The sequence below is a fragment of the Chrysemys picta genome, chromosome 13 (assembly GCF_011386835.1).
Source record: "Chrysemys picta bellii isolate R12L10 chromosome 13, ASM1138683v2, whole genome shotgun sequence".
In the NCBI taxonomy this organism is placed as follows: Eukaryota; Metazoa; Chordata; order Testudines; family Emydidae; genus Chrysemys; species Chrysemys picta.
The window spans coordinates 5,968,117-5,979,701 of record NC_088803.1 but is presented as its reverse complement, the minus strand read 5'-3'; the positions used below and the strand labels follow the sequence as shown (position 1 = coordinate 5,979,701).

General features: G+C 64.4%; 2 protein-coding genes across 10 annotated transcripts; one reads left to right on the top strand and one right to left on the bottom strand.

Moving 5' to 3' along the window:
* Positions 1-162: 162 nt before the first annotated feature.
* TINF2 (TERF1 interacting nuclear factor 2) lies at positions 163-4,616 on the top strand. 5 transcript variants are annotated; one of them, XM_065565375.1, is made up of 11 exons: positions 164-371; positions 960-1,173; positions 1,255-1,356; positions 1,859-1,960; positions 2,449-2,559; positions 2,639-2,750; positions 3,060-3,171; positions 3,257-3,309; positions 3,665-3,726; positions 4,344-4,414; positions 4,494-4,616. In XM_065565375.1, the coding sequence occupies exons 1-11, from the start codon at positions 343-345 to the stop codon at positions 4,597-4,599; spliced, it is 1,074 nt and encodes a 357-aa protein (XP_065421447.1). In that variant the 5' UTR covers positions 164-342; the 3' UTR covers positions 4,600-4,616. The 5 variants fall into 5 exon arrangements, with proteins under 5 accessions (XP_065421448.1, XP_065421447.1, XP_065421452.1 ...); XM_065565376.1 differs by lacking the exon at positions 3,257-3,309 and having other exon boundaries at positions 163-371; XM_065565378.1 differs by lacking the exon at positions 4,344-4,414 and having other exon boundaries at positions 165-371.
* Positions 4,559-11,483, bottom strand: GMPR2 (guanosine monophosphate reductase 2). 5 transcript variants are annotated; one of them, XM_065565381.1, is made up of 10 exons: positions 11,299-11,483; positions 10,149-10,392; positions 9,924-10,043; positions 9,136-9,219; positions 8,605-8,778; positions 7,029-7,110; positions 6,081-6,187; positions 5,817-5,859; positions 5,576-5,735; positions 4,559-5,255 (listed from the first exon to the last, which is right to left on the bottom strand). In XM_065565381.1, exons 2-10 carry the CDS (start codon positions 10,233-10,235, stop codon positions 5,066-5,068), a joined length of 1,047 nt encoding a protein of 348 aa, XP_065421453.1. In that variant the 5' UTR covers positions 10,236-10,392; positions 11,299-11,483; the 3' UTR covers positions 4,559-5,065. The 5 variants fall into 5 exon arrangements, with proteins under 5 accessions (XP_065421453.1, XP_023966769.2, XP_005290172.2 ...); XM_024111001.3 differs by lacking the exon at positions 11,299-11,483 and adding an exon at positions 11,038-11,164; XM_005290115.4 differs by lacking the exon at positions 11,299-11,483 and adding an exon at positions 10,984-11,140.
* Positions 11,484-11,585: the final 102 nt, after the last annotated feature.

Below are 11,585 nucleotides of genomic sequence, written 5' to 3'. Positions count from 1 at the left end.
GGGTGCGAGGGGGCCCTGGGGGGAGGGGGGATCCCCAGCGGGGGGCGGGGCGGGGTCTCGCCAGCACAACGGGGTGGAGCCGAGATGGGGACCGGCCGGGGGCGGGGTCTCCTAGGGCAGAGGGGGCGGGGTTTCACTGGTGGAGGGGGCGGGGCTAAGAGGGGGCGGGGCCTCCCATGAGGGGCGGGGCAAGGCTTCGGCGCCGCGGCGGCAGCCAGGTTGATTCGGCCGCCTGCGGCCCCGTCTCGCGCAGCCAGGCCCGGAAGTGACGTAGGGAGACCGGCCCGAAGGCGGGCGGAGGGCGCCGGGAAGAGCCGCCAACGGCCCGGGCCGAGGCTAGGCATGGCCGGAAGTGACGTGAGACAAAACGGGTGAGCGGCGGGGGGGCCATGAGCATACGAGGGGGACTAGTGGGGGGCAGGAGGGGCGGGGCCAGCGCTGGAAGCGGGGCTAGAGCAGGGGCAGGGCGGAGAGGCGGGGCCGAGGGGGCTAGAGGTAGGGCGGGGCTAGACGTGGGGGTGGGGCTAGAGCAGGGGCAAGGCGGAGGGGCGGGGCCGAGGGGGCTAGAGGTCGGGCGGGGCTAGATGTGGGGGCGGGGCTAGAGCAGGGGCAGGGCGGAGGGGCGGGGCCAGCGGCTAGAGATCGGGCGGGGCTAGATGTGGGGGCGGGGCTAGAGCAGGGGCAGGGCGGAGGGGCGGGGCCAGCGGCTAGAGATCGGGCGGGGCTAGATGTGGGGGCGGGGCTAGAGCAGGGGCAGGGTGGAGGGCGGGGCCATTGGGGTTGGCAGTTGGGCGGGGCTAACGGAGGGACAGCACAGGGCACTTGGGCTCGAGATGGGGCAGGGGCGGGGCTAGAGGGGGTGGGGCAGGACAGGGTGGGGCTGGGGGGCCTGGAGGTGGGGTGGGGGAGACACTCTGGGCGCCCCCCCCACTAATCCCCCCCTCTCTGTCTCCCCCCAGGCAGGCGGCGGGGGGCATCACGCCCGCCCCCCCCGGCCAGGACCCCTGCGCCCCCCTGCGCCTGGCCGCGGCGGCCGCCTGGCAGGTGATGCGGGCGCGGCAGGTGCGCGACTTCCCGCGGGTGCTGGGGCTGCTGGAGGCCGTGGGGCAGGCGGCCCCCGACGTCGTCTTCTTCCGCCACTACGCCCGGCTGCGCCTGGGCCTGCAGGCTGCGGTAAGGGGGGGCAGCCCCCGTGCCACCCAGCCTCCCCCCCCAGCTCCGGCCCGCTAGCCCAGCATGCTCTGCTCCCCGCAGGTGATCATGGGGATGCTGCAGGAGGAGCAGCCGGACGGGAAGATCTACGACGCCGTGGACACCTACTTCCCCGAGGGCGAGCACCGGCGCCACCCGCTGGCCGTGAGTCCTGCCCTGCGGCGGGGGAGGGCTCCCCGGGCACCATGTGGCACTCGAGGGCGCTGCGCTGCAAGGAGCGGGGTGGGGGGATCAGCTAGGGGCGCTCTCCCCTGGCCATCAGACCTGGCCCCAGCATGGCGCTAGGGGGCGCTGTGCTGCAGGGAGCGAGGCAGGGCGGGGGCTCAATAGGGGGCGCTCTCCCCCCACAGTCAGTGCTGGCGCTAGGGGGCGCTGTGCTGCAGGGAGCGAGGCAGGGCGGGGGCTCAATAGGGGGCGCTCTCCCCCCACAGTCAGTGCTGGCGCTAGGGGGCGCTGTGCTGCAGGGAGCGAGGCAGGGCGGGGGCTCAATAGGGGGCGCTCTCCCCCCACAGTCAGTGCTGGCGCTAGGGGGCGCTGTGCTGCAGGGAGACGGGCAGAGGCTGGTTCCTGCGCCGCGCCCTAGAGGTGGCTGCATTTCAGCAGCTGGTTGGACCCAGGCGCTCACGTCCTGCTGCCCCCCGCCCAGACCGCCCGGGACCTGCGCCTGGTGGGCGAAGCCCAGGAGACCTTCCGGGAGCTGGTGCTGGGCCTGCTGAGTGACCGGCAGCGGCGGGAGACCTACGTGGAGGTGAGCAGGGCTGGGGCGTGGCCTGCAGGGGGGCTGGTTGGGACGGGGGTGCAGGGGCTCTGGAGGATACAGGGGGTGGGGAATTGGGGTGTGTTGGGGGCACAGGTGAGGCTGGTGGGCTGTGCTGGGGAGCACAGAGGGTTGGAGTGGGGTGCTGTCCTGGAGTGCAGGAGGTTGGCGGGCACAGGGAGCTGGGGGGCTGTGCCAGGGGTGCAGGAAGTTGGGGGGGTTGTGCCAGGGGACAGGGAGCAGAGGGAGCTGGGGGGCTGTCAGGGGGTTGGGGGCACACAGAGCTGGCCCAGGGGGTGCAGGAGGTTGGGAGCACAGGGAGCTGGGGGGCTGTGCCAGGGGGCACACAGGGTTGGGGGGACATGTGGGAGGCACAGGGGGGCATGGGGCTGTGCTGCATGGGGGGCACAGAGAGGTGGGGGGCTGTGCCAGGGGCCCGTGCCGGGGCCTGGGGACTGACATCTGCGCTCTCCCGGCAGGAGCAGCTGGAGGCCGAATATGGGGAGCCCTTCCTGGGGGGGCTGGAGGGGCTGCTCTATGAGTATCTGGGGCGCCTGGAGAGCACCCTGCCCCCGCCCCAACTCCAGCAGGTATGGGGAGGGAATGGGGGGGGGAAGGAAGTGGGGGGTCAGTTCTGGATCCCGCGGTCTAATCCCCCCCTCCCCCCAGCTGCAGGAGGCTGCCTGGAGCGAGTGCCCCCTGGCCGGCCCCCCCCAGCGCCCCTCGGAGCTCAGCGTCCTGGCCCAGTACCTCACGGACATGGGCTACCACCAGCACATGGGTAGGCGGGGGATTGGGGGGCAGGGCAGGTGGGTGGAAGAGTGGCACGCCGGTGGGTGGGAGTGTCTGGGGGTGGGGCAGGTGGTTGGCTGGAAGCACGTTGGGGGGCAGGGCACGTGGGTGGGTGGGTGGAAGCGTTTGGGGGGGCGCGGCATGTGGGTAGGTGGGAGAACCTCGGGGGCGGGACACGTAGGTGGGTGGGAGTGCCTGGGGGTGGGGCATGTGGCTGGGTGGGAGAGCCTGGGGGTGGGGCTCATGGGGAGGGGCGGAACTCATCCCAGGCTCCACCCACCTCCCCTCTCTCCCCCAGGCTCACCCGCCTTGCCGCTGGTAACCAGCACGCCCTCCCTGCCCCCAGTGCCCGGGACGCCAGGGTCCCGCCAGAGGCGGAGCCAGGAGGGGGCAGCACCCGCACAGGAAGAGTGAGTGTGTCTCCCCCCTCCACTCCCCCCCCCGCACCTCTCCCCCCCCCCCCCCCCGCTCATCTCCTCCCCTCTCTCCCCCCAGGATGCCCCCTGACCTTGGCCTGCACTGCCAGCCGCCCGGAGAACAGGACCTGGGTATGTACTGGCCGTTCGGAGAGGGGGGTCCCCCAGGCGTCTGGGTGGGGTCCCCCAACACACGGACTGGGACAGAGGGACTCCCAGGTCCAGGGGGGTGGAAGTTGTCATTCCCTGGCCTTTTCCCCCTGCCCCCACAGGAGCAGGGGCCAGTTGTGAACCCAGGAGTCCGGGTATGTGTCCCCTCCCCCACCCCCATGCCAGGAGGAACCAGGAGCCTGGGTATGTCTCTGTCCCAGTGGTGAACCCTGGGGGAGGGGAGCACGTGTCCCCATCCCCACACACCCCTGCGACGCCAAGGATGGGGTGAACGCAGGCATCCGGGGCCACATGTGTAACCCCCTACTCCCTCCAGACACGAGCGGGGACATCGTGTGGGAGTCGGAAGAGGAGGAGAGCTGCGGCCCCCGCAGGAAGGTGAGTGACTTTGGGGGGGCAGGAGGCACTGCCAGGGCTCAGGCTGCGGGGCAGAGCGGCTCGGGGGGCTGGAGGCTCAAGGGGGGGTTGGAGCTCGGGGCAGTCAGGGTCACTCGGGGGGGCAGGCTCTAAGGCTGGGCTTCAGGGGTCACTCGGGGGGTTCAGCAGTCACTCAGAGGGCCAGGCTCTCAGGCTGGGGTTCAGGGGTCACTTGAGGGGCCAGGATCTCAGGCTGGGGTTCAGGGGTCAGTCAGGGGGATTCAGAGGTCACTCAGGAGGCCAGGCTATCAGGCTGGGGTTCAGGGGTCACTTGAGGGGCCAGGATCTCAGGCTGGGGTTCAGGGGTCAGTGAGGGGGATTCAGAGGTCACTCAGGAGGCCAGGCTATCAGGCTGGGGTTCAGGGGTCACTTGAGGGGCCAGGATCTCAGGCTGGGGTTCAGGGGTCAGTCAGGGGGATTCAGAGGTCACTCATGAGGCCAGGCTCTCAGGCTGGGGTTCAGGGGTCTCTTGGGGGGGGTTCAGGGGTCACTTGAGGGGCCAGGCTCTCAGGCTGGGGTTCAGGGGTCACTCAGGGGGCCTGCTCAGACCCCATAACTCACCCCCCCATCACCCCCAGGCCAGCTACCAGCGCACGCGGTACAACACCCTGATCCCCACCTTCTGCGACCACCTGGACCCCCCCAGCGGGTGAGTGACCCTCTGTGTGCCCCAGGGGCAAGGGGCGCTCCCGTACCCCCCCTCACCCACTCTCCCCCTCTCTCTGCAGGTGCCCTGGCTGCTGCGCTCCCGGGACCCTGCCCCCGCCCCACGGCACAGACGCACCAGCCTCCGGAGGGTGCCCCACAAAGCCTTTAATTGGTGACACCAAATAAACACTGTACATGATTCAGCCCGGTCCCCCCCTGGGTCTCCATTTGGGGGGTGCCCCATAGCCCCCTCTGGCAGAGTAGGGGGAGACGACCCTTGGGGGGATGGGCCCCCTGGAGAAGGCGGGGAGGGACTTGGGGATCCCTTCTGCCACCCCCAACATCAGGGGCTGCTCCAGGGAATGGAATAATTGGGGAAAATTCGGGGATCCCTTGGCTCTGCCCCCTCTGTCCTGAGGGGCAGAGCTGAGCGCTGCTGCCGCCCCGCTTTCGGGAGGGGAATATTGGGGTGCCCAAGGCAGGGGGTCCTCATGGCTGGGCCTCAGCCCCTCAAAGATGGGGATCAATGGGCAAAACTCTCCTCAGCGTGGGGCCTGACCCTCAAAGCTGGAGTTCATTATGGGGCCGCTGGATGTGGTGGGGTGCACTGGGGATCCCTGCCCCTGGATGTGCTGGGGTGCACTGGGGGCCTCTACTCGCCTGCCCCGAAGAGGGGGGGCCCCTGCGGGGTGACACGGATGAAGGTGGTTCGGCGGCTCAGCTCCTTCAGCTTCGCGGCGCCCACGTAGGTGCAGGTGGAACGGAGCCCGCCCAGCACATCCCGCAGTGTGTTCTCCACGGCGCCCCGGAACGGCACCTCCGCCGCCCGGCCCTCCGACGCCCTGTGGGGACAGCGTGAGAGCCCCACGGCACCCCCTGACGGAGAGCCCAGCCCACCCTGAACAGCACCTCCAACGCCTGGCCCTCCAATGCCCTGGGGGAGAGCTCGGCCCACGGAACGGCACCCCCACCGCCCAGCCCTCTGACACCCTGCGGGGACTGAGTGGGAGCCCCCTGGGAGAGAGCCCAGCCCCACCCCACCCTGAACGGCACCTCCACCACCTGCCCCATCAACACGCCCCCCTGGGGAGATCCCAACCCTCCCCACACAGGCCCTGCCCCGCTCCCACAGCACCCCCTGCAGGGCAAGGCCAATCCGTACCTGTACTCCGCCACTCCCCCGGCATATTTCTTCATGGCCACCTCGGAGCTCATCCCATAGAAGAGTTTGTATTTCTTGCCCCCCCTCTCAATCAGCTCCCCCCCCGACTCCGTGTGTCCCGCCAGCATCCCCCCTAACATGACAAAGTCTGCACCAGCACCTGCAACCACAAAAGGGGGACTAGTGAGGCAATGGGATCCCCACCTCCCTCAACCCAAGGTGGGAGGTGGGCTGCACTTACCAAACGCCTTAGCCACATCCCCCGGGCAACTGCAGCCCCCGTCCTAGGGGAGAGAGACAGAGAGAGCAATCATGAGGGGGAAACTGAGGCACTCCCCTGCCCAGACCAGCCATGGAACCCAGGAGTCCTGGCTCCCAGTCCCCTGTTCTAACCACTGGACCCCCCTCCCCGAGCTGCATAGAACCCAGGAGTCCTGGCTCCCAGCTCTAACCACTGGACCCCCTCCCCTCCCTGGATAGAACCCAGCCGTCCGGCACTGCTCACCGAGATGATGTGCCCGTTGAGGCCGTGGGCTGCATCGGCGCATTCCAGGACAGCGCTCAGCTGGGGGTACCCCACCCCTGTCTTCTTCCGAGTGGTACAGACCGAACCTTGACACAGCAGGGATGGGTATCAACACCTGTCAGCGGGCAAGAGCACCCCACTAATGGGGATCCCCCCCATCCTGCTGAGATGGTCCAGCCCCCTGAGGTGTATGTATCCCCCCATCCTGCTGAGATGGTCCAGGCCCCCGAGGTGTATGTATCGCCCCCCATCCTGCTGAGATGGCCCAGCCCCCCCACCCGCTGGGGGGGTGTATCTGTGACGCAGGGAGTGGGGCGGATTCACCTGGGGATACTGCGGGGGCGTTTTGCTGGTACTGTCTGCATGGTGATGGGATATCAGGGTGATACCTGAGCCCAGGAGGGGGCTGGGGCCAGGACCAGGTGATACCTTCTGCCCGGGAAACTGGACAAAGGCTGGAGGTGAGACTCCTGGAGGGGGTTTCAGTTTGGAGCTGGCTGGGGAAACAAAGGGAGGACCGGGGCCAGGGTCCAAGCTCTCTGCCCTCCAATAGGGACCTGACTGAGGGGTCCTGTCGCCGGTACCTACGAGCTCTGTTCTACGCTGTGTTCCTGTCGGCTAATAAACCTTCTGTGTTACTGGCTGGCTGAGGGTCCCGGTGAATCGCAGGAAGTGGGGGGACCAGGCCCTGTCTCCCACACACTCCATGACAGTATCCATCCCCCCCCCCCCCCCCCCCCATCATGCTGAGATTGTCCAGCCCCCGGGGCTGTGTGTATCCCCCACAATCACGCTGAGATGGTCCAGGCCCCCTGGATCATGCTGAAATGGTCCAGTCCCGCTGGGAGTGTGTGTACCCCCCCCCCCCAAATCATGCTGAGATGGTCCAGCCCCCCCAGGTTTTAGCCCCACCCCCAGTCCAGTCACCTGGTCCGATGCCCACTTTGATGATGTCAGCTCCAGAGAGGATCAGCTCCTCCACCATCTCCCCCGTCACCACGTTCCCAGCCTGTGGGGACAGTGGGGAGCCCTCAAGCCCCACACACCCCAGGGTGGGGGGGCAGTGGAACGTACCATCATGGGGGTGGGGAAGGCTGTACATACTGTAGTAAGAGGAGGCCCTGAGATATAAACCTTGATATCAGAGGCCTGGTATGAGGCCTAAGGCCTGAACTAAAGTAATGGTCAAGACTTTGCTAACATAAAGCAAAGTTAAGCTGTGAGCCAGAGGCAGGCCCTGCTCACAGAAGCTGGCAAGGAAAGGGCTGATGCTGCAAAAAGAGACATACCTAACGGGTACTGGACACCAGATATCAGAACATTCGCACACTTGTACATTCCACACACAACAAGGAACAGGCCGACCCATCCCAATGACCGGGGCAAAAGGGTAAAATGATGGATAGAGTTGTTTTGTTCGAACCAACATGAACAAGGTGAGAGGCGGCACCTTACTACGTAGAGGGGTTGCACCTCAATACGTCAGGAGTGATGTGTAACTTGTTTGTATCTGTGTATAAGAATGCATCCCTGAGTGGATATCTTTGTCCGGCCGAGGGGGCAGTGGAAAGTCCCACCACTGAGCCGGGTCCATTTCCAAGAGGCATCTATTAGTAGTATGCCCGGTAGACTAAGTAATCTACGGGGAACTGCAATTGTGTCCGAGGTCACAATAAACCTAGTCGACGTGACTTTGCATCTTACTAGACTCTGTGGTTATTGGGGGTTCTCTTCGGGTCTGCTGGGTCAGCTGTCTGCGCAGAGGTGGGGCAGCACACAGGGGGAACACATGCACGCAGCCGAGTGATATCAACATAGGAGAAAGCAGAGCACCACACCGGTAGCATCTGACAACACATATCAGGGGTGGAGTGTGTGTGAGGGGTTCATGGTGGAGCGGGGGTTCATACCATGATGTGATTGACGGGGGGGGGAGGGGGGGAGTATGTACCATGATGGTGGTACTGGTCAGGGGGTGGGAACAGTGGTGTGATTGACAAAGGGTACATACCAAGAGGGTGGTACCAGCTGGGGGCAGTATGTACCACTATGTTGTGACTGGAGGGGATGAGGCAGTATGTACTAAAATGATGCAATTCGTGGGGGAGAGGACAATACGTACCATGATGGTGGTACTGGCTGGGCTGGGCTAGTACATACTATCACTGTATGACTGATGGGGATGGGGCGGTACATACCACAATTGTATGACTGTCAGGGGTTGGGTGGTACATTCCATGATTGTATGTCTGACAGGGGTGGCAGCGGTACATACCATGATGGTGGTACGGCAGGTGTGGGGACAATACATACCATGATTGTATGACTGGCAAGGGTTGAGTGGTATGTTCCATGATTATATGACTGGCGGCTGTGGGCACAGTACGTACCATGATTGTATGACTGACGGGGTAGGGGTGGCACGTACAATGGTGGTGGTACTGGCAGGGGTGGGGCAGTACCAACCATGATTGTATGACTGACGAGGTGGGCCGGTGCGTACCATGATGGTATGGTCGGGGAAGCGCTTGCGCACATCCCGCAGGAACTGGACAAAGTGCTCCGAGTAGCCGTTGGCCACGTCCAGGCAGATGTAGCGCAGCTGGGGTAGGGCCTCCAGGATCTTCTCCAGCTGCTCGAAGTCTGAGGGGCCGGTGCCTGAACTGGCCGCCACGTGCTGGGGAGACACTGGTGTGAGGACACTCTGAGACAGAGACCTCCAGGGGTAAGAGCTGGGGAGGAGGGAGTTGGGATGGCTCCCTGGGGCAATACAGGGAGAGTGGGGCGGTCTGTGGGGGCAGGGGTCTCCCTGGGGCAGTGAGATTGTTTTCTTGGGGGAGAACACCCCCCCGAGGCAATAAGGAGGAAGTGGGGGGGGGGGGTGAGGATGGCTCCCCATAGGGCAGGAGACCCCCCTGGGGCAGGTGGGGGGAAGCGGGAGCTAGAATGGCTCCCAGGACAGCATCGAGGTTCATTCCCCTGGAGGTAGTTGGGGGTGTGGAGGGTGGGGCCGACCCCCCCACACCCCATGCACCTGCAGGCAATCGGGCTCCTGGGCAGCAAACTCCTTCCACTCCTCCAGCTTGTAGTGCTTGTGGATGGCAGTGAAGAGTGAGAACTGGGGGGAGAGGAGGATATGGGTTGTGACACTGAGCGGAGGGACACCCTCACCCTGACACCCCATCATAATGGAATGATCCACCAAGATAAAAGATTCCCCCCCCCCCATTATAATGGAATTGCCATCAGGAACAGAGATATCCCCCCCACGGAACAACCCACCAAGAAGATATAATGGAAGGAGGAAAGAAAATTCTTCCCCCTGCTATAATGGAACAGCCCACCAGCAAGTGAGAATATTCCCTCCTACTATATGAACTCCCCTTCCTATAGTGGAAGATTCCAAAAGAGATCCTGATTGTTGATTGGCTGTGCACTTAATCAGGCAGTTTACAATGCCGTTTCAGCCCTGGGAGGGCAGGAGGGTGAGAATCCCTGATGCCGATTGGCTGAGCAGTTAATCACGTACATTCCAATGACCCTGCAGCCTTGAGGGGAGGGAATCCCTAATGCTGATTGGCTGGGAAGTCGATCACATGGCTTATAAAGCTGCTACAGTCCTGGGGGGAGGAGAGGGGTTCCCCAATGCTAAATGGCTAGGGCAGTTAATTACATGGTGTATGACCTGCGGGGGAAATCCCCGGTGCTGATTGGCTGGGAAGAAGAACACATGGGGGGGGGTGAATCCCCATTGCTGATCAGCTGGGGAATCAGTGATGCTGCTGCTACAGGAGACGGCTGGGGGATCCCTGGTCCATGTACCTTGCAAAGGACTTTGGCCATCTCGAAGGTGCCCACAGTGTCCATGTTGGCAGCAATGATGGGGATCCCGCTATACGTCTGGTGTGAGTTGCGGAAGGTGAACGAGCGGAGGAGATCCACCTATGCCGGAGAGGGAGAGAGGTGCTAGCAGGCTCCCAGAGGAGGAACCCTAGGGTGCTCCATATCTGCCCCCAGCCACTCAGGGATAGGGGCTGGGGCACTCACCTCGCTCCGGGATTTCAGGGTGCTGCGCTTGGGTCTCAGCAAGACGTCCTTGAAGTCCAGCTTGATGTTATTATCGATGTGCGGCATGGTGGGAGAGGCAGAGACTGTGGCTCAGGACAAGCTGGGGAGACTCCTCCACAATCCCAGCGGCCCCCAGTAGACTCCACTCCAGCCCTGGCGCCTTACTGGGACTGGGGCGTGGGGCTCAGGAACCAGGCAGCCGTCATGAATCTGGTGTGGCACTCTGAAGGAGAAAGGCAGAAGGGCAACTGGCTAAAAATCAGACAACAAGACCCCAGATCTGATGGCCCCACCTGAGGTGACTCCCCATAGGCCTCAGGCGCTGTGGGTCCTGGCTAACTGTGCTGGACAGCAAGTTGCCAGAGATCCCAGAGTGAGATCACGTCTAACGGTCCCAATTCTGGGTCCTTATCCCCACCACAACCTCTGACCCCAGCGTGACACCCCAGACACCGCTAGCGACAGTTCTGCTCGACAGCCGACCCCCCCGAACCTCTGGCCCCACAGTGACCTCCAGCTAGTTCATGACTTCTGTCCCCCTCCCATAACCGAACCCCCGACCAGGGCGTAACCTCCATCTGTGACCTCTGACCCCTTTGGAACGCAGATTCGAATGCTACCATGACCTCTGACCCCATCACCCTTGTCTCTACCTGCCCCAGCCCATCTTGCCATTGGGGGCTGACCCCTGCACCAGCCCCACCAGGCCACCCCGTGAAGGGCCGGCGGGGTCTGGAACCCAGACAGGCAACAAGGCCTTGTGGTGAGGCCACTTCCGGTGCGCCCCTCCCCCACTTCCGGTGGTGACGGCTACCAGCGCCGCGGAGTGAGCGAGGGTCAGCCTCACGCGCGATCGATCGCTCCGCACCCAAAGGTTCCTGGAGCGCCCGCCCCTTCCCCATGCCGCTGCCGCGCGCGGTGCCTCACGGGACGGGCGTGGGCGGCCGGCGGGACTACATCTCCCGTGAGGCGCCGGGGCATCAGCTAGGTAGCCATTTTCTGCGCCGGCGCCTCATGGGAAATGCAGTCCGGCTCCTTGCTGTTTTGAAGGAGTAACGATGTGAGCGGACTACAACTCCCATCATGCACCGGGAAGGCAGGGCCTCTCAGGCCCGCCAGCTTTATTTACCATGCTCCTTTGCGCCTCCCTCGCTTATAGTCCTGCCCAGCCGCTTTGCCTCATGGGAAAAGTAGTGCGGTCCGCCGTCGTGCTCAAGGAGTAACAGGTGTACCGGACTACAACTCCCATCATGCACCGGACTTACGGAGCTCCCATAAGCCTTTGCGCGTCCGCGCGCCCCCCTTGAGTTCTGCGTTGCCCCATGGGAGGTGTAGTCCCTCGGGTTGTTCCGCACCGGGGGCGGTGCTGAGGGGACCACGGCTCCCATCGTGCCCCGCGGGGCGGGGCTGGAAAAG